The 20,130-nt window shown below is 39.2% G+C and overlaps 1 protein-coding gene across 1 annotated transcript in view; it reads left to right on the forward strand.

Annotated features, from left to right (window-relative positions):
• Positions 1 to 20,130, forward strand: part of MAST1 (microtubule associated serine/threonine kinase 1) — an 83,915-nt gene that overhangs the window by 19,728 nt on the left and 44,057 nt on the right. The window contains exons 3-6 of the mRNA XM_058167979.1: positions 14,790 to 14,878; positions 15,943 to 16,018; positions 18,386 to 18,464; positions 19,746 to 19,906. Coding sequence (XP_058023962.1) covers positions 14,790 to 14,878; positions 15,943 to 16,018; positions 18,386 to 18,464; positions 19,746 to 19,906 — 405 coding nt within the window. The remainder of the gene's footprint in view (positions 1 to 14,789; positions 14,879 to 15,942; positions 16,019 to 18,385; positions 18,465 to 19,745; positions 19,907 to 20,130) is intronic.

A 20,130-nucleotide genomic window follows, 5' to 3' on the forward strand; every position in this document is an offset into this window, starting at 1 on the left:
GGCAGGAGCAGCACCCACCAGTAAGGGCACTATGGCAGGAAGGGGTAAGTCTGAAAGCAGAATTCTGTCTGCCATTGCTCTTAAGGTTGATTGGCACAGCCAGGTATGGCCACTAATTGCTTCTTGGGAGCAGGAAGGTATGATGTTGCCCTCTGTGTGTCCTCAAGCTAATGGGAGGACCACCTCCATCTGTCTTTTCCTTCTGTGCAATAAAAATAATGTTTTCCGACTTGTGCCAGTATAAGTAGTGCTGAGTGGTTTTCCTCCTATGCTTTAAGAAAATCACACGTGTGAGATGGGGAGCTGTACACATCCAATAAATAAATAAATAGGCTTGAGTGCATTGTGGCAGGAATGCTTCTGCCTTTCCAGTTACCCGTCACAGTAATTTTGTCCTAGGTTGCTGGGCTGCCTTCCCCCTTCTGAAGGGATCACAACATACAAAAAGTCTGGAAAAGAATAACATTTAGATTAGATTAGATTAGATTAGATTAACAGACTTGGAAGGGACCTTATAGGTCATCTAGTCCAACCCCCCCACCCAAGCAGAAGAACCCTACACCACTTCCAACAAATGGCAGTCCAATCTCCTCCTGAAAGCCTCTAGTGATGAAGTTCTCACAACTTCTGAAGGCAAGCTGTTCCATTGGTTGATTGTTCTCACTGTCAGAAAATTTATCTTTATTTCTAGGTTGAATCTGTCCTTGATCAGTTTCCATCCATTATTCCTTGTCTAGCCTTCACATGCTTTGGGAAATAGCTTGACCCCTTACTCTCTGTGGCAGCCCCTGGTCCTTCTCTTCACTAGACTAGCAATGCCCAGTTCCTGCAACCGTTCTTCATACATTTTAGTGTCCAGTCCCCTAATCATCCTGGTTGCTCTTCTCTGAACTTTTTCTAGAGTCTCAACATCTTTTTTATAGTATGGTGAACAAAACTGGATACAGTATTCTAGGTGTGGTCTTACTAAGATTTTATAGAGTGGTTTTAGTACCTCACTTGATTGTATCTCTCTGTTAATACAATTTAGGATTGCACTGGCTTTTTTGGCTACCGCTGCACACTGCTGGCTCATATTTAGTTGGTTGTCCACTAAGACTCCAAGAACCCTCTCAGTCTAATAGCGGAGACCACATATCCATAAAGACCCACTCACAGAAAGGAAAGCAGCGTCCATGGGGGATAAAGAATTCTCCAGCCAGAGGCCATAGTTAGCACATCTGCTGTGGCCAAAATTAAGGAAGTCTGAAAAGAAATGTCTTAAGCCAGCTTTCTTTCCATCCACCTGTGCATGGAAGTCAAACAACATAAGGCTGCAGTGCAGAAGAGACTAAGACTAGCTAGCACTGACTATGTTACCTAGTTGAGTAGTAAAACATCTGCACCCCCCCGCAAAGTTCAGAGAGCACCAAGGACCCCACAGTTCAACCATGTTACAAATATTCTGTTCTATTGGAGCCTTAGATTCCATGCTGGCACATACAAGCATCATGAACATAATAGTGGGAAGACAGTACTTTTATTTATGAGCTGCAGTGGTGCAGGGGTTATAGTGCAGTAGTGCAGACTATTTCTGCTGATCACCGGCTGCCAGCAGTTTGGCAGATCAAATCTCACCAGGTTCAAGGTTGACTCAGTCTTCCATCCTTCCAAGGTGGGTAAAATGAGGACCCAGATTGTTGGGGGCAATATTCTGCACACCAGAACAACTAGACACAAGAACAGTTTTTCCCCGAACAGCATCACTCTGCTAAACAAATAATTCCCTCAGCACTTTCAAACTATTTACTAAGTCTGCACTACTATTAATCTTCTCATCGTTCCCATCACCCATCTCCTTCCACTTATGACTGTATGACTGTGTTGCTTGTATCCTTACGGTTTATATTGATATTGTTTTCTGATTGCTTATTTGTACTCTATGACTATCATTAAGTGTTGTACCTTATGATTCTTGATGAACATCTCTTTTCTTTTGTGTATTGAGAGCATATGCACCAAGACAAATTCCTTGTGTGTCCAATCACACTTGGCCAATAAAAAATTCTATTCTATTCTATTCTATTCTATTCTATTCTATTCTATTCTATTCTATTCTATTCTATTCTATTCTATTCTATTCTATACACTGACTCTGTAAACCACTTAGAGAGGGCTGTAAAGTACTGTGAAGCAATATATAAGTCTAAGTGCTATTGCTATTGTTATTTAGGATTTCTCCCTTTTTCTTTTTCTTTGTAGTCACCAATTGTTGACATGCAGACTTCTAAATTTTCTATTGTAGAGACAAAAAGGAGTGTGTATTGGTCCTGACATTTCACTACTACACTATTTTTCTGTTAGGCTAGTTCAGGCTCTTCAACTTTCCAGACCAACTAACATTAGTAAAGGTTCGCATTATAGACCAAATAACTTTCTTAAAAGTTTACATCCTGCTAAGTCCAGCTCTTTAGGAAGCAAATAGCAAAATAGCAGCAGAAGAGTGTACTGGTAGAGAACACACACACACACATGCACCAGTCCAAAAGAAAGGCTACTTTAACCCCAGTATGGCTGAGTTAAATCTGTGTCACTCATGGACTAGAATGAGGCAACATAGTGGAAACATTTGTAATTGTTGAGAAATGATATTACCTTGGTTAATTGCAACTTAGGACATATCTAAAATCTATTTTGTATATTTTTTCTTGCATAGCAGTTAAGTTTCTTGGAAATCCATTCATGGAATAATATTGTGTCTAAGGCTAAGACATTTGTCTTCCATCTTCAAAGTAGCCTATGTAGGCAATACCTTCACAGGTATTTTTTTTACCATTTTATCAACAACTGTGTTCGTATTCCTTAAGAACCAAGTTTTCTCTGCAGTTGCTAAGTCTGTGCCTAAATGGTAAGCAGTATGCAGCAATATCTGAAGAAATAATCTAATGGCTAATGATTATACCACTGTTAAAAAATTCTGTCTGTTTCACTTCTTTACTGAATATTGTAGTTTGGGAATTGTGAAATATATGTCCTTTTTACTTCTGTGGTTAAATATTCTGAAATACCCTTACCTTCCTGAATAAATTGTTTAAATTAAAACTAATATGTTTTATCTAATGTTGGAATTAATGTATATAATATATATAGGCTATTAGATGAAAAAAGTCTTCACAAGAGGGAAACTTAATTACAGTATGTGAAATTAGAAGTTAGTTAGTTTTTTCATGTTTCTAGGCAGATGTGTTTGAAATACTCTCCCTCAAAGTGTACTTACTAGTAATCAACTTATAAAATGGAGAAAACAAGAAATGTGTGTTTAAGATTCTTCTTATTTTTGCATGCTCTCATCTATTCTTTACCTGATGCTTCCAGATCTGTTAAGGATGGATATTTTTTTGCATTGTATAAGTTGCTATTTATGCAAGTAAATCTCAAATGATTTACACTGATTGTACACTGACTGTACAATTGATAAGAATTGGCTATTGATATCACAAGGACATTTATGGTTTCCCCAAAAGGTGAGGGACTATACTTCTTAATTCATTTCTGGAGGAATTTGAGTAGTTTTCTCATAAAATGAAAGGCTAGCTTCATATTGATCTATCACCATTTTCTCTGCTCCAGCTTTTTGTAGCATCTTTTTTTTACATAGAATGGTAAAACAGTTCAAGAGAAAAGTGGGCAGACCAACTGATCTTATATGTAGGAGATTATTGTATAGAATTCCAGAGTACAGCTTTTCACTTTCATTCATACACATATATGGAAACACCAACTTGTCAGTAGAGACAAAACATTCAGGTGGAGCCACATTTTTTAACAGTATACCCTAATATTGTCCTTGGACTTATTCAGGTAAAGACACCATGCATGACACTGAAGCGATTCATTGTGGCTGATTATTATTAGGCAGTACCTCTGTTGTGCTGAGCAATTTATTCTTATTAGACACAAAACTGTTCTCCAACTTTTGATTACAGTCAAAGCTAGAAATGAGTTAACTCCCTGTCCAACTACCCAACACTGTTTGCATTTCACTTGCATTATAATGTCAACATGCCTTTTACACAAAAATGAATACCACTGCTATGTTTAATGCATGTTTCTGCTGCATTTCCCAGCACTGTTCTGCTTTAAAATGATACTAAGGTGAAACCAAAGACCTTGAATAGAGTAGAGATGAAGAGCAGAAATGTTAGGGACAAATTACCAATGATAGGGAAGTCAAGGGCAAGGTTTTAATGTTTCTGAGATTTTGATTCAAGCTTTCAACTTATTTCTAAATACTTCTAACTTTTAGGGCAAGACAGCACCTTTTCAAAAATGGAAAAATATCTCCAACATGCCTTAGGATGCAATGGCATTAGGTGGTCTATATATTTGAAATGGCAAAGTAGGCTAAGCCAACCTTAAAAGGCACCATATCTTTAAGAAAGCCTTTTTCATTCATGCAGAAATAAGAATGTGTTAAAGTAGAATGTTTGGTGGACACCTATACACTTATATAGCACATAGCTATATTTCTTTGGTAAATACTCCAGCATTTACTAAATTCAGGGGTATTTCTACATATATATCTTAAGAATATTTTCTGTACATTTATGTATGTTTCACTTTCTGTCAACTACTGAAAATGATACGAGAATGTTATTGGAGCCTGGTATACAGTATACCACTGTGTATGGATTTTATTCATTGCCTTCTTGAGTAATACAGAGATGAATGGTTCACAGATAGTTTACAGATTTTGTTTTTAGATTTGAAGATTTCATGCATCACTTCCTACAACAGTAAGAATTCAAAATCTATATTTGTTATGGTAGTGATTATAGTTATGGGAATGGACCAGCAGGAATAATGCACTCTGTGTTCCCCAACCTCACTATGGTGAGGAACTACAAATCAGAAGGTGTTTATTCTAGTTGTTTTCATTACACGTAAACTTTCCATCTATGTGAAAATTTTGTTTAGGGCTCCTTCAGACAAGTCCCTCTAGGTGTTATCGAAGAGCCCTGTTGTTGTTTGGAGGATTATGGTGAAATTTCCAGCCCAGCTGAATATCTAAATCATATGGTTTATTTATTATTGGAGTTATTGTTAAATACATTTCCATCTTTTCCCCAAGAGCTCAAGGTGACATCTATCACATCCTATAACATGACCTTTATCAAGTAGGTTGGAATGTGTGATAGTGCTATTACCCCCAAGGAATCCATTGAACTTGCAAGAATGAGATGAAACTGACTCCAAATCTTCCTAACCCTAATTCAACATTTTAACCATTCGTTTACATTCTACTACTCTCTTAGATAAAAGACAACATTTGCTTTTTCTCTCAAACTGTCAGCGGGGGGGGGGGTAGAGGCGAAGAAATCTATCTTTTTTCATAGCTGTATTAGGAGTAAGACCATGCTGTGAAAGAGATGGGAGCCGGTAGGGCAAAGAATAGGAAAGGTGCAAAGAAGAATTTGCTCAGTCCAGGTACTGCAGTTATCATAACTGAAACCTAATTGTGATAATTTTTTGCTCAGGCAGACTGACCCTTGGATTAATTTGCCACATGCAGGAATCTGTTTTTGCATTTCTGTTGCCAGTCTATAAATTATTTCCATCCTATATTCTGCAATATAGGATGGAAATACTAATCTAAGTTACTGGGTAAACGTATTTTTGAAGTGCTAGTCAAACTCTAGTCCTACCTAGCCTTCCTCCAACCTAATGCCCTTCAGAAATGATGGTGCTTTAATTTGCAAATCATCCAGGCTATATGACTCTGAAGAGTTATCTCAATGCAATAACGACCAAAGGCCAGCAAAAGAAATCTGTTTTACTTTATTACGTGCAAAATGCAAAACCTCTAAGTAAGTAACATCTCTATGTAGAGTCAGAATCTGATCCTGGAATTTCTTCCACAGCTCATTTTTTAGCCACTGTATGAATTCACACAGTATTGGAAAGGTACATGGGGAAAAGTAGCTGTGAACAGTGTCTCCTTGGGATGCCACTGGGAGTCAGGAAGCATATAATTTTTTAATTAATTAATAAATAATAATAATAATAGACTTGATCCCAAGCATCAGATTTATATCCATCTCTAAATGATTTTATTGAATCCCACTGACTCAACAAATAATGGATCCTTGTTAGAAATACTGTAAGCAGCTTGCATTGACCCAAAGAATCCTCATCTACCGTATTTCCCTGAAAATAAGACCCTATCTTATATTTTTTTGAACCCTGAAATAAGCACTTGGCCTTATTGCCATGTGCTCAAAAGCCCGATTGGGCTTATTATCAGGGGATGTCTTATTTTGGGGAAAACAGGATAGTGACAGGTGTCCCATTTCCCAGATTTAGCATTAAATTGCAGATCAGCTGCTGTCGCTTAGATGAATCAGCTTCAACCCAGACTGAGCAGTTTAAAATTAAGCAGGCAATTGGGTTCCAATTTTGGGTAGAGTTCCTTGTTTTATTTTGTTTTTTGGTGACAACACCTACAGCATCACATACAGTCAGGCATTTTGTGCATGTTTAGGGATATGCATAAGCAATCTTTGGATTTTTATAGCTCAGGACTACTTTGCATTCCAGGTAGGGATACATACAGATGTAGCTAAGAAGTAGTGTATTATTTGTAGAAAAATATCAGGTTATTTGCATGCAGTGGGTCCTTATTTGGTTCCAGTTCTTGACTGGAAGGAATACTGCATGAACCAAACCTTTGTCTTTGTACCGAACAAATGTGTGTGTACACAATCCACACCCATTTGCAGAGCACAGGCACTTTCAGTGTGTGTTCTAGCACACATTACCACTCATACAGCACCGCCCCCTCACGCCTCCCCCTCCTCCCCCTTTCTCTGTGCCCCTCCCTTCATTCCCTCTATTTCTCTGCTGCTCTCTTCCCCCCTCCATTGCAGATCTCCTTTCTTCTTCCAAAGGAAAGGTTCCCCCCCCCACCCCTTCACTCCTGCTCCAGTGGGGCTAAGAAGTAGCTTTTGCAGTAGGCAGCCCTCCCAGACTCACCACTATGGCCCCCCTGGGGGATGATGTCTGAGTCCTTGTGGACAGCGCTCTCCAATTTCTCTATGCCCGATTTCCTTGACAGCAACATGTTTCGCCGCACGAAAAGGTAAAAAACGGTACTGAGGGGGAGAGGGAGCATTGGACTCCATCCCTCTTCTTCTCCATCTATTGCTAGCCCCTCCCCATTCTCCCCTCTGTTTCTGTTTCTCCATCCTTGCTGCTCCTGTCGCTTTCTTCCCCACCCCTTCTCCTGCTCTCCATCTCTTTTTCATTATTTTCCTCCCTTTACTCCTGCGGCATCCTCCTTGAATTTCTATCTTGAAACTCACAGACTCTAAAGCTATTTGCATCTGTGAGGGTGGCGGGGTGTGATTTCCCCCTCCCTGCAAATCCTGGCCAGGCAGCTCAGGATCCCTGGGGAGGAGGCTCTGGGGTGGGGGTGGGGGGGCTGCAGTGGCTGGTGGGGATGTGGCGCAGTTCATGGAGTAAGGGTTGGGGGAAGGGCTTGTGAAGAATAGGATGCCATGGCAACAGCCAGGCAATGTATATGAATGGCTACCCAGCCTATGTATGGAGAGGTGGCATGCTCTTCCTCTTGGTCTGTCCTTCTCTGCACCTTTCTCCCAGATTCCAGCCCAGGAGTGCCCCATCATCTGAATCCTTTGCTCTCTGACCTGCGTAAGTGCTGAACAGCCAGAGGAGGACCCGAGGATGGTGGGGAGACTAGCAAAGGGACTGGAGGGAGGCTGAGAGTACCTGAGATATTACAAGGTGAGGGAGGGGCTGAATTGATGGAGAGATGCAGAGCCAAAGGCATTTTACTGTTGATTTAGAAAGATGGATGTCTAGAGACTGAAAGGGAAGGAGTCAGGTGAGGCAGAGATTTGGGCTTCTACTCTTCATCATGTTCATGATACCACAGCTGGCCCTTAAGAATCTGCCATAGGTTCTGTTGTATTTGGAGATGATTGTATGGAAAACAGTTTGCAGCAACATAAACTCTTTCCTCTCCTATTCACCATAAGGACTGATAACTGCTGTACAGCAATAATGCGGTTCCTATTGGGGTGGGAGGGCAGTGGTGGGTAAAGCCTGGGAATAGCTGCAGATGCCATGCTCCTTATATGCACTATGCACCTAATGCAACACAACTGCAGGATTGCTAGGCTGCAGAATTGCATCCTTATCTCTGCAGGTCTCTAAGGATTATGGCACAGCATTGAGGTCTCCATGCTGTGCTAGCGTACTAGAAATTTACATATTTCCACTGGAGAGGTTCAGCTAACTGTGCCTCATCTATCTCTCTGTAGAGAGAATAGGCTCTTCGTTTAAACATTGATAATTAGAAGGATGGATTTTGGCTTAATAACTCAATAAAAAGATAAGATGAGAAAGTGGACATATGCAGGAGATACACGTCCTGGGGAATGCAAGGGTATAATCGACATAGATATATAAGGTATAGCTCAGTTAGTGCCCAGGTGGTTTACAGTATCTCTTTGCTTGGAACTACAATAGTAAAAGACACTTAACAAAACAAGTTTAGGCTTTTTTTTAAGCATATAATTTCTGGGAGACTTAAACAGCACAATATTTGTAGCAAAAGAAGGGAGCTGAACCGGAGAAGAGACAGAACTATCTTCTGCCCCATGGCTCCATCTATAGGAAAGCTGCGTTCTAAGTTATTCAAGAATTACTTTATTTGAAGAATGTTCCTATTTTGTTAATTGGCTGAATGGGTTATTTTTCCCCCTCACATTTTTATCCCTCTCTTCCTTTGAGGAATTCTGAGCACCGTTTGTAAGGATTACTTCTCAATAGGTTGACCAAGTAAGATAGGCTGAGAACTGAAAGACTTAATAATTAAGCAGGAATCCAACTGTAGTTTGGGCACTGGAGTTGGAAAAATGATTTCTGAAAACAGTTCCTGTTACTTTCTAAATCTTGGCTATGATTTCTTTAAGTGTTTGGAGAAATAGCTGCAAATTAAAGGCTAGCCCAAATTTAATAGTTGCAACCACATCCCTTGTTCATTTTTCTAGTCTTCTTTAACTTGGAGTCTGGATATATTGAATATAGTGGCATACATCCAGAACAAATGCTTTCTGCCTTGTACAACAACAGCATCTCTATGGTATTCCCTTTCAGCAGCCTGAAAAGAAATGCAGCTCCTTTAATAACCATCATTACTGTGTCTTTCCCCCACAAAAAAAGAATTGTGCTTGTTCTTGCAAGAATCTGATCTACTTCTTCCTAATCATTTTCAAAATTGCCACAGTCCTGGTTGGATCACCCTCCCCAGCCAAAATCTCTATTGGGCACCAGGACTAGAAAAATTGAAGATAAACTAGCTTGTATGCAATCAGGTTTACTACTCCCATAGGGTTGGCATACCATGATTAAGCTGCAAAAGTCCAAAGTATAGTTGGAAGCCGACCTCCAGCACTCGAGGTCATCTGGAATTTTGCAGTCCAGATAGGGAATGCCTATAAGTATTTCCCAGTACTTCATTACCTATGTATTATAGTCCTATAAATGAGCATGAAACATAAATTGGGAGTTAAAATCAATTTTGGAATAAAAATTCTGGAAGCAGCAGTATGAAGAAAGAGAAGGGATCTCCAATTCACATGTCCTGTTTGTTAAAAAACCCAATCCCACGGCTCTTTTGCATGATATGCATGGCCTGACACCAGAACAAGCCAGCTGCACCCTTTTTAAAGTACTATGGAAATGCTGAATATGAATTGTAAACACGTAATCGTATTTACTTCCAGATATCCAAACAAAAGAGTCTTCTCTTAAAAGAAGGGTTCACTGTTCTGTCTCAAGTGCTCACTTTAATCTTTTATACATAAATATGCCACATTTTTACGATAATTTCTTTCAGGGCCCCTTAGAAAGTTCAACAAAAATAAAATAAATAAAAACCAACAATTAGGTTGGTATGTAATCAGTAAAAGTAATTTATAACATTTTCTTGCAGTAAGGTTCCAGCATGGGACTTCTGGGACCGAGGCTTTTTCCTTTCCATTGCCCTGAAGATGAACTTTCCAAATTATTCCAAACTTTAATTCAGCTTTCTCAGTGGAGACAGCTATGAATCATGGAGTGATGTGAAATCACATAATGATTCATTATATGGTATGTAAGTAACATCTTAAGAAATTATGTAAGGAACCAGTTTAGTTCACCCAGCCTGACTGATGATTCTTCTATGAAGTGTCCAGTAGCATCTTTTCAGACTAAGAAATTTATTAAAATGTGTACATTCATAAAATGTGTGGCTTGGCTCCTCCTACAACGTCTTTTATGAAGCATGTAAACAGTTTCTATAAGTCGGATATCTTCGATAATCAAAGTTACATACATGTGAATCTCCTGTTTTTGAAAGCTCAACTGAAATTCACCAGAGTAATTTTACCAAAAACCAAATTTTACCCCAAACCAAATTCTTTTTGAATTGGCATCCAATTGCTTTATAGCTGATGCATGACAGGGCCAGCATAACATCTCTGTTATCCCCAAACATTTTGTCTAACCTGAAGGCAAAAGCACCCTGAGAAACCTGAAAGAAAAAGGGGGGGGGGAATCCATAGATAGTTTTAGATAAATAACAGTGATAAATGATATTTAGATAAATAGATCAGTGAGTATGGAGGTCTTTACAGACAGACAAAAAAACCCTTTCAACTGATCTATAGATACAAATATACAGTATGTCATCAAACTGAAGAGAAATTTTCAGATGTTGAGATGCATAATCATGGATGATCTAGGCTAGGGAGTTTTGTTCCTTGTGATGCAATGAAGTTCAATCCACAGGAAAAATATCCTACTGTACCTTGACTGAAATGAATATCTCAATCAAAAAGCAAGAGCAGTCCTGGGTATGTGCTTTGGCACCAAGCATGTTTGTTCCATCAAGGCTTGTTCAAGGGACCTTTCTATCATTTTCTCTCCACTACTTCTGATGGTTGGGGAAATTCAGCATAAGACAAAAATCTATGAAAAATGGTGTGTGTGTATGTATGTGTACATAATTGATGTGTTCCTTAATAATTGTCCATGTTTTTTACTCCATCCTTCTGCTTTCCAGATGTTTGATTAATCAGAATAATCAGAATCAAGTGTACAATTTGGAAATCATAAGGACTAATTTTAATACCATTAAGTAATTTAGAATGAAATATTTGTATAGATCAGATACACATCAGGATTTTTACAGCTACCAGTAATAGTAATTGCTGTTGAGTAGGATTCCATAAATCTCTCCTTGATCATAACTATTTTTATATATTCATAACCTTCATTTTATCACTGCAGAAAAGTCCTTCCTTCCCTCTTGCCTTTAATTAATTGAAAAGGCTGAAAGGATGGTTGAGTGTTTTCTCATTTACAGCAAAGTTTGGAGAAATTGGGGGGGGGTGAGAATTGCCTTTTTCTCCTATCTCACTGCAAATAAAATATCTGCCCCCTCCCAGATATTTCATGCTTGTCCAAGGCTTCAAAAAAGCCAAAGGAGTTGCTAGAAATTATGTCTGGCTAACAAGTGGTGACTTGACTTTTAGTGGTATCATTTGATATAAAGCAACAATTTGGATGCTCATTGATTCTTCTTTTCAGAGTCCATTCCTCTATTTGAAACTTGGCTCAAGCCAATTTTTTCTTAGAGAGAAAGAGGTTCATTACTGAGAATTTTTCTTATGCATATTGTTGTGTTTCTTTTAATATTAGCTATGCCAGAGATCTGCAAACTTGGCTCTTTTAAGACTTGTGGACTTCACCTCCCAGAGTTCCCCAGCCCTGAGCTATAAATCCTTTTTATGTATAACACAGGTAGTTCTTGACTTACAACCATTTGTTTAGTGACCATTTGAAGTTCCAGAAACACTGAAAAAGATGTCAGTTTTTCACACTTACGACCATTGCATCCTCCTCCTGGTGGTCATGTGATCAAAATTCAGATGCTGGCATGTATTTATTACAGTTGCAGTGTTCCAGTGTTTTGTGATCACCTTTTGCAACCCTCTGAGAAGGAAAATCAGTGAGGAAGCCAGATTCACTTAACAGCTGGGTTACTGACTTAACCACCGTAGTGATTCATTTGACAACTGTACAAGAAAGACCATAAAATGGGACAAAAAGTCAACAACTTTTGTTTAGCAATGGAAATTGTGGTCGTAAGTCTAGGACTACCTGTATCAGTGGTGGGTTTCAACCAATGTAACAACTGGTTCGCGTCGCACACGCACTCTGCGCGAACCAGGGCGAACCGGCAGAAACCTACCACGGACCTGTATACAATGAAAAATATTTTTAAGAAAGCTGTAGCCCACAATTCAATGTGAGAGTTTATTTTTGCAAAGGATTCTGGCTTTATTTACAAAGATTAATAGACCTCAGGCAAAACAAATAGCCGTAGCACTTAGACTTATATACCGCTTTGCAGTGCTTTACAGCCTTTACAGCCCTCTCTAAGCAGTTTACAGATATTGCACATTGCCCCCAATGATCTGTGTCCTCATTTTACCCACCTCAGAAGGATGGAAGGGTGAGTCAATCTTGGGCCTGGTGAGATTTGAACTGCCGAATTGCAGGCAGCAGAAGTAGCCAGCCTGCAGTACTGCACTCTAACCACAATGCCACCAAGGCTCATCACCATGTTTGAAGCCTTGTTCTGCCAGTTCAACTTTGAGAGGACTTTAAATGTAAGGTGCTAAATGATTCCTCTTAATGCTTTAGGACAGTGGTCCCTAACCTCTTCAGCTCGGTGGACCAGCAGTGGTGGTGGGTGGGGGAGGAAGCAGATGGATTTGTGTGTGTGCCCACTGCTTGCACTTGTGGAGCTTCACACTTTCGCCTGCCACTGCACGGGGTTGGGGACCCATGCTTCAGGATGGGTTTGAGCAACTATCATGATCCCACATATGTTTGCTGAGAAGTCATGGGTATTGGTCCAACATATCTCAAGGGCATAAAGTTGGGAAATTGCACTACACTCATCTGGAAAATATTTCTTAGTGGCCTCTCATGATTAGTCACTGTGATATCCAAAAACAGAAGTATTGCAAATCATTCAACATTACCATGTTTGTGATACCACAGGTTTTCTTGGACCAGTGGCATGTAAGACATGTAGGCTGACAGATATGATACATCTTAAATGTATGGAAAATATATTTAAATTACAGTCATTCAGAAAGCATTATTGCCCGGAATATCACATTCTGATATTGTTTAAGGAAGAAGAGTGCATAGAAGACAGATGGAGAGAACACGAACAATTAAATGTGTTCATTTCTATTTTATTGTGTCTGATCAGAATATAGTTTTACAACATGTACCTCCCCTCCCCTCACAGGACTGTTTTTCAGAAAAGTAGTATAGAAGAACAAACTACATTGACATTTTTTCTTATCTCACATACTTACCTGCCCTTTTCCCCAGGTTGTTCATATTTTGTCAGCTTGGAATTGCAACACGTAGTAGATATCAGGACTGCTACACATCAGCAAATAATAGCTCACACTAAATGACCAGACAATCTCTGAGCTGCCATGCAACCTGAGGATCTGACAGCAACAGGCTTGGGCAGACATCCAGCCTTGTCTACAGCTAGTAACCTACACCATAGTGCTTTTGCAATACTGAACAAAAGCTGGCAGAATAATGCCAAAATCCAACCACTTGCACCTGAGGAACTGCAAGGAAATCCTAGCTGGTCCTTCTCAAGGTGCACATCTAAATAGTACCAGCCCAAATCACATATTGTATATATTCTGGCAGAGGATCTTTGTTTGGAGTGCTTTGCTTATTGTATATTTTGCATTATATAATATGACAATTACTCGCAGTCTCATCATGGCAAGGTGTGACAAGTGTGGAATCGAGTCTTCTATGCTATGGGTGGAAGGTACTATTAAGTAACTTTAGGGAGAGAAAGTAAGGCTGCCAATCATATTTACAAATGCTATTTATTGATTATTTAAAATTTTTGTTCTGCTTTGCTCTGCTACTGTGAATGGAGCTTCTTAAACAGTCAATGCCCTCCTGTTTGTCTTTCAGGGGAGAAAAAAGTTGAAAATCTGATGGCTCTAGTTATCAAGAATGGATCTAAAATTTATAAATTTAAAAAATATGTGTGAGAGAGTGCAAAAAGAGAGAGTCTAGTGCTTAGAGCTCCAGTTGGAAGTCAGGTTGAAGGAATAAGGGAACTTGGTAAATTCTTCCATTTTTGCAACATCTGTTAATAAATCCTTCCCATTTGTAATGGCCTCCCATTGCTGTAGGTTTGCATCATACATCATGTTGGATCCATGATAGTAACATTTCTTCCTGTAGCTTCTCTTGAGAAGTAAAACTTGATGAAGAAACTGGCCTGATCCCAGAAGGAGGTCATTCACTTATACAAAAGAGAGGTCTCTGCTTCAGTCCTCAGCTTCTACAGTTAACAGAGTTCAAGCGATAGGGCTGGGAAAATTGTCAGCTTGAGACCTAGTAATCAAAACAAGCAACATTGTGTAAGGGAGATCAATGGTCTGACTCAGTGGAACAATCCAACTTCATATTTCATTGCTGAGCTAATAATCAAGTGGGAGATTGCAAAAGGTAACCATCTGCTACAGTTTGGAGTAGTCCGTCTAATTGAGCTGGAGATAATTAATTGGCCAAATTTTCCATCTGTGGTCTTCTAAGGAGCCTGCTTCCTGGTTGGCGTTCTTTATCCATGCACACACCCTGATTTAGGCCTTTCTTCTTTCCTGCTCTTTGTACAGCTGCCGAACCAGTAACAGAAAAAGCCTGATCCTGACAAGTACATCACCAACCCTGCCACGACCTCACTCTCCACTCCCAGGTCATATTGGTGAGTTAGGCCCTTGGCCCTCCTTCTTCCTAGAATTCCAGCCTTGAAGTACCTCCTGCAAAACTGTGCATAAGCCACAAGAAAATTCCAGGCATTTTAAGTCCTGCTTTTCTGTTCTTGCCTAGACAAGAACAGGAAGCCGTTCTTTAAATAAGCTGCCTGTTTAGATTGAATAAGTTATTGAGAAAGAACATACCGTATCCCAATTGTTAATGTCCCTATCCAGGAATCATTCAATGTCCTTTTTTTTAAAAAAAATAATCAAGGGCATATCTCTTTGTCTTTTAATCTGTGTTCTGTCCCTCATTTTTAAAGTGTGGGATTCCTTCTCATTGTCAGAACTGACCAAAATGTGATATGTGTGTGTCTTGTGGGAGAGGGGAAGTGTTCCATAATTTTATGTTGTACCTATTTGCCATAGTGAGGCAAAATGTCCACAGAAATCTGAATTTATGCTCACTCATGTCTTATTCATCCTTATGAGTTTATCTGTGTATTTACAGCAAGCATGACATTGATTCTAAAGTAGTCCTATGAAAATTATTCATAAGCAGTTTTGGTCTTTCTGTACTTCTCTACATCCTATTCCTCCTTTGTTTTTTCATTATTTTATTATCCAGGGCATCTGCCTTTTTATTCCACATATATATATTTACATAATAGAGTATACTGTATAACCATCTTATCCATCCTTCTAACTCTCTGAAGTTGTCTGTCCACTGGCCTGATTTTCCATCTTTCCTCTAATTAGTTTCTAATCCACCATTTAACACTCAATCAACAATCCATTGCTGTGTTTGGTCCATTGGTCCATCCATCCATCCATCCATCTGGTGTTCTGTTTCTTGGCTTCCTTCTGTCTGCTGTTTCCATATTTAACAAGCTTCTCTATGCCCTTTCCAATCTTGCTAGCTAATTGTTGTTGTACCATCTTGATTGATTTTTCAAACTTTAGATTTTGCTGGCTACTGGAAGTAGATTTGATTTGGTCATAGTTCTATAGTAGCCTCATAGAGCAACATGTTAAATTTACTTTGTATGTTCCTATCCTGTCCTGTCTGCAGGTAGCAGCCCCCTTGACAGTCCTCGGAATTTCTCCCCCAACACACCAGCCCACTTTTCCTTCGCTTCTTCCCGCAGGTAAGAGGAGCCTTCCATCTCTGGGACTCAAGAGAAACATAAATTGCATAGAAGATCCACTGGGCATCCATTCTTTATAGTCCTTTACCTATCAGCTGTTAGCAGTCCATAAGAACTAACTGTAACTGTAATATTTCCTCTATAGGAAAGTGACATGCCAGAATTAGGGTGAGAAAGCTGCCGGTCTACTTCTGGAAAACAACAAAAAAGCTAGTCTTTTTATATAAAAAAAAGACCAAACTCCTATGCTCTTTGTATTTGCAGTCTTGGGTATTTGCCTCTTTCCTTTTAATGTCTACCACTTCCTTTGGTGATGCCTGGTCTTTAGGAATTTAAGCCTGCCATTATAATACAGGAATTAGACAATTCTCAGCCACAACCTTTCCATATTTGGTTGTCATGTTATTGGTTCACTCAGCTTCCTGTCTCTTGTAAAATTTGAAGGAGAATGCAGGATTTTGGCTATTGTTCTAGTATTTGATCTATTAAGCCATCCCATCAGGGACATTTGAGGTTATGGAAGAACTTCCCATCTGCTCTCTGCTCTTTTTATAGACAGACACATACAACCTCTCCTGCCCACCTCCACCCACAAAACCAAAGGAACAGACTGTGAGGTTCCATCAGGCCCTTAGCAAAATATTGAGTAAATCCATTCTGGGTTGTTTACATATTTTTGTTCTGCAATTTTTTGCATTGCACCTAAAGGCATGAGTGCTTTTATAACTTAAATTGCTTTTTATTTGTAAAGCCTATGCTTGGTAAAGTTTATGTAATCAAATTAGATGGAAGAGATTGGAATTATATAATTACAATCTGGTACACTGTGAATTATTGATATGGTTAATTGATACTAAAAAGGGGAAGTATAACCCAAATTACAGCAATAATTATATCACAAAGATTATTTTTTCTGACAGAATGTTCTTCATTTCTGAGTGCTTGTCTAAAAATACTTGAGCCACATGAATGTCTTACAGCAGGAAATAACATGTTGTATGTGCTTCTTACCACACATATCTTTTCCTGGATAGATTGATTTTTACAGATATTATCTTAAATGGCATTTTCGGGAAGTCATGCAGATTCATACTGGACAACAGGTAGCCAAAGGTGTTTGATATATAGGACCTATAGGACTGGAAACCAATTTTGCAAGCAAATTCATGAACCTTTGGGTCAAAAGTTTCAGTTATTGCACAGAAATGTTGTCCACACAGATCCATTCAGTACTAAAATACTTTTACCAACATATGGATATATTGCTGAAGAATCAGTGACAGATTTGGGTTGGTGACACAGTATAACCCTGGCGGGTCAGGATGAACAAATATGCCTGGGGAGAGAAGTGTAAATTCATGCTGGAATATAACAATATTGACCCTTTGGTTTAATATTTCCAATCTAGTGGTTTCCATTTGGGTGGGATTGCTATCCCATTCGATCAATATGAGCAATGCCAACTCATCTGGAAGCATCAGTTTAGGGAAGGCTGCTTTAAGCACCACTCTGCTATGTTGGAGATATATAAGCAGATTTACATTTTTTGGTGAGGGTTTATTACAGATTGGGGCTCATTCATCATATTTTATGGTTAAAATATGAGTGACAAATGATATTGTCATCCATTCATAACCATCTTATAGCTTCCCTGTGCTGCATTTGTCCTTTTTCTTGCTGCATAAAATCCTTTTTTCAACAGAATAAAAGTATGGCCCTTCATAGCTGTTGATGGGCTTAGCATTAATCTTACACATTTTAATTCAGCTCCTAGGTTTTGATATGACCAAGATTTATAGGGCAAGTAAACTTTTATCACAGATCAGCATTTACTCAGTTTAACATGGTTAAACTGTGGTGGGTGATGTTTCTAACTGACTTTTTAGAATCTTAGATTTTCTAGATTAAAAGCGTTTCGTATTAAACTAGCTTTTGTAACATACATTTTCTCAAGAATCTGTTAAATGGCCCAGAATCTTCCAAGAAGCTAAATTTGACTCCTCTTGTCGATATTACCAGTAGTTAGTTACAGTAAATGACATTTCAGCAAATGAGACACAATTGACTGAACTTGTATTTATAACAAAATTGCTTTTTCTAATCAGGATTAATCCTGCCTTTCATTCTTAAGTATTAGAGTCACTTAAAGTTTAATGACATCTGGAACATTACAGTGATATTAAAATAATGATACATGTGATGATGGAATTTGTGTGAAAAGCAGCAGTTGTATACTTATATCCCAGTGATAGTAGTACATATATCACAGCATTTGCCCAGTGATGTTGTCACCCAGATTATGTGATTTGCCCCAACCTCATCCCATCTTGAGTATTCTCATTTTTATATTCACCTTGTTACTTTCAGGGCAGATGGCCGGCGTTGGTCTTTGGCTTCCCTACCATCATCTGGATATGGAACCAACACTCCAAGTTCTACAGTATCAGTAAGATAAACAAAAACTGTCTAGATAAAAGAGCTCTTTTAAAGGCCAGTGTTGCTTATGAAACACTATGCCCAGAGAACTAGAAATAATGTATGTGCTCAGAAGAAATGGTTAAAATCAGCTCAGTCATCACCAGAGGACAACTGCTCACATAAACAACACCATCAAGAAAGTTTTATATGCAGTATACTCTGCATAATGTGAGTCATCCAAGGGGCCAGGGAAAGAGAATGATTCAGTCTCTGCTTTTAAGGCACATTAGTGGACTTTTAGGGAAAATGTTTACACAATGTTAAGCTCTCTGATTTGATAGGTGAGATAATGGAACATAGGAAACACATTGGATCTGCCAGTTCCCTCTAATTCCACAGAGTTGGATGCAGTCACATTTATACTCTATAATGCTGTATGTGCATGGTTCACTGTTTGTAATGCCACGAGAGCTTCCTGGTTACAGATGAACATGCATGTAATTCTCATGTGGCAGATCATGTGGGTAGCATGCCAATGGCTCTAGTTCAATCTCTTTTCACTGCTAAGGAGAAGTAGGCTTACCACCAAAAATATGAAGAGTCCTGTTGGTTAGTATTGACAGAACTGAACTGCATAAGCCAGTGATCTGACTTGATGTAAAGAGCTCTAGATTGATTGCAATATATGTACAGGTAGTTCTCAATTTATGACCACAATTGAGCCCAAAATTTCTGTTGCTAAGAGAAATATTTGTTAAGTGAATTTTGCCCTATTTTGCAACTTTTCTTGCCACAGTTGTTAAGTGAATCACAGCAGTTGTCAAGTTAGTAACATGGTTGTTAAGTGAATCTGGTTTCTCCGTTGACTTAGTTTGTCAGAAGGTCTCAAAGGGAGATCATGGGGCCCTGGGACATTGCAACTGTCGTAAGTATGAGTCAGTTGCCAAGCATCTGAATTTTGATCACATGACTAAGGGGATGTTGCAATGGTCATATGTATGAAAAATGGTCATAAATCACTTTTTTCAGTGAAGTTGTATGGTCACTAAATGAACTATTGTAAATCAAGGACTACCTGTAATTAGCAGTTGGATTATATTTTGCTTTTTGCCAAGTATTGTGGGATGTATTGGAAAGCTGAACGTCCCATATAGAGGAACTGGAGATATCCCAGAAATAGTTGTATTTCAGTGTGAGGTTTGAAATCACACACATACACAAACACACGCACACAAACACGATAGAGCTGCTGCATCTCAGCATTGATGAATGGTCACATGGCCAACTCTGTCCCTTCTGTTCCTCACAGTCGTCCTGCTCCTCCCAAGAGCGCCTTCACCAGCTGCCTTATCAGCCAACTGTGGATGAGCTGCACTTCCTATCCAAGCATTTTGGCAGCACTGAGAGTATAACTGATGATGACGGGGGGCGGCGGTCTCCCGCAGTGCGGCCCCGGTCCCGGAGCCTCAGGTAAGGCTGAGCAGCCAAGACAAGCCTAAACAGCAATTCTTTTTATATTATGACATACAAAGAAAATCTGCTTTCTAATTTTTTTCCCTCTGCATGACCAATTCTGTATGATGTGCTTTCTTTTTTCTGTCCCTTAACAACCCTGAAGGGACACTTTATGCCAAAGAGTTTAAAACAACCCCACTCTGGAATCGTACAAAGAGCTATATATTTAAGCAAGTTAC

This window comes from Ahaetulla prasina, chromosome 2 (genome assembly GCF_028640845.1).
Source record: "Ahaetulla prasina isolate Xishuangbanna chromosome 2, ASM2864084v1, whole genome shotgun sequence".
NCBI classification, from domain to species: domain Eukaryota; kingdom Metazoa; phylum Chordata; class Lepidosauria; order Squamata; family Colubridae; genus Ahaetulla; species Ahaetulla prasina.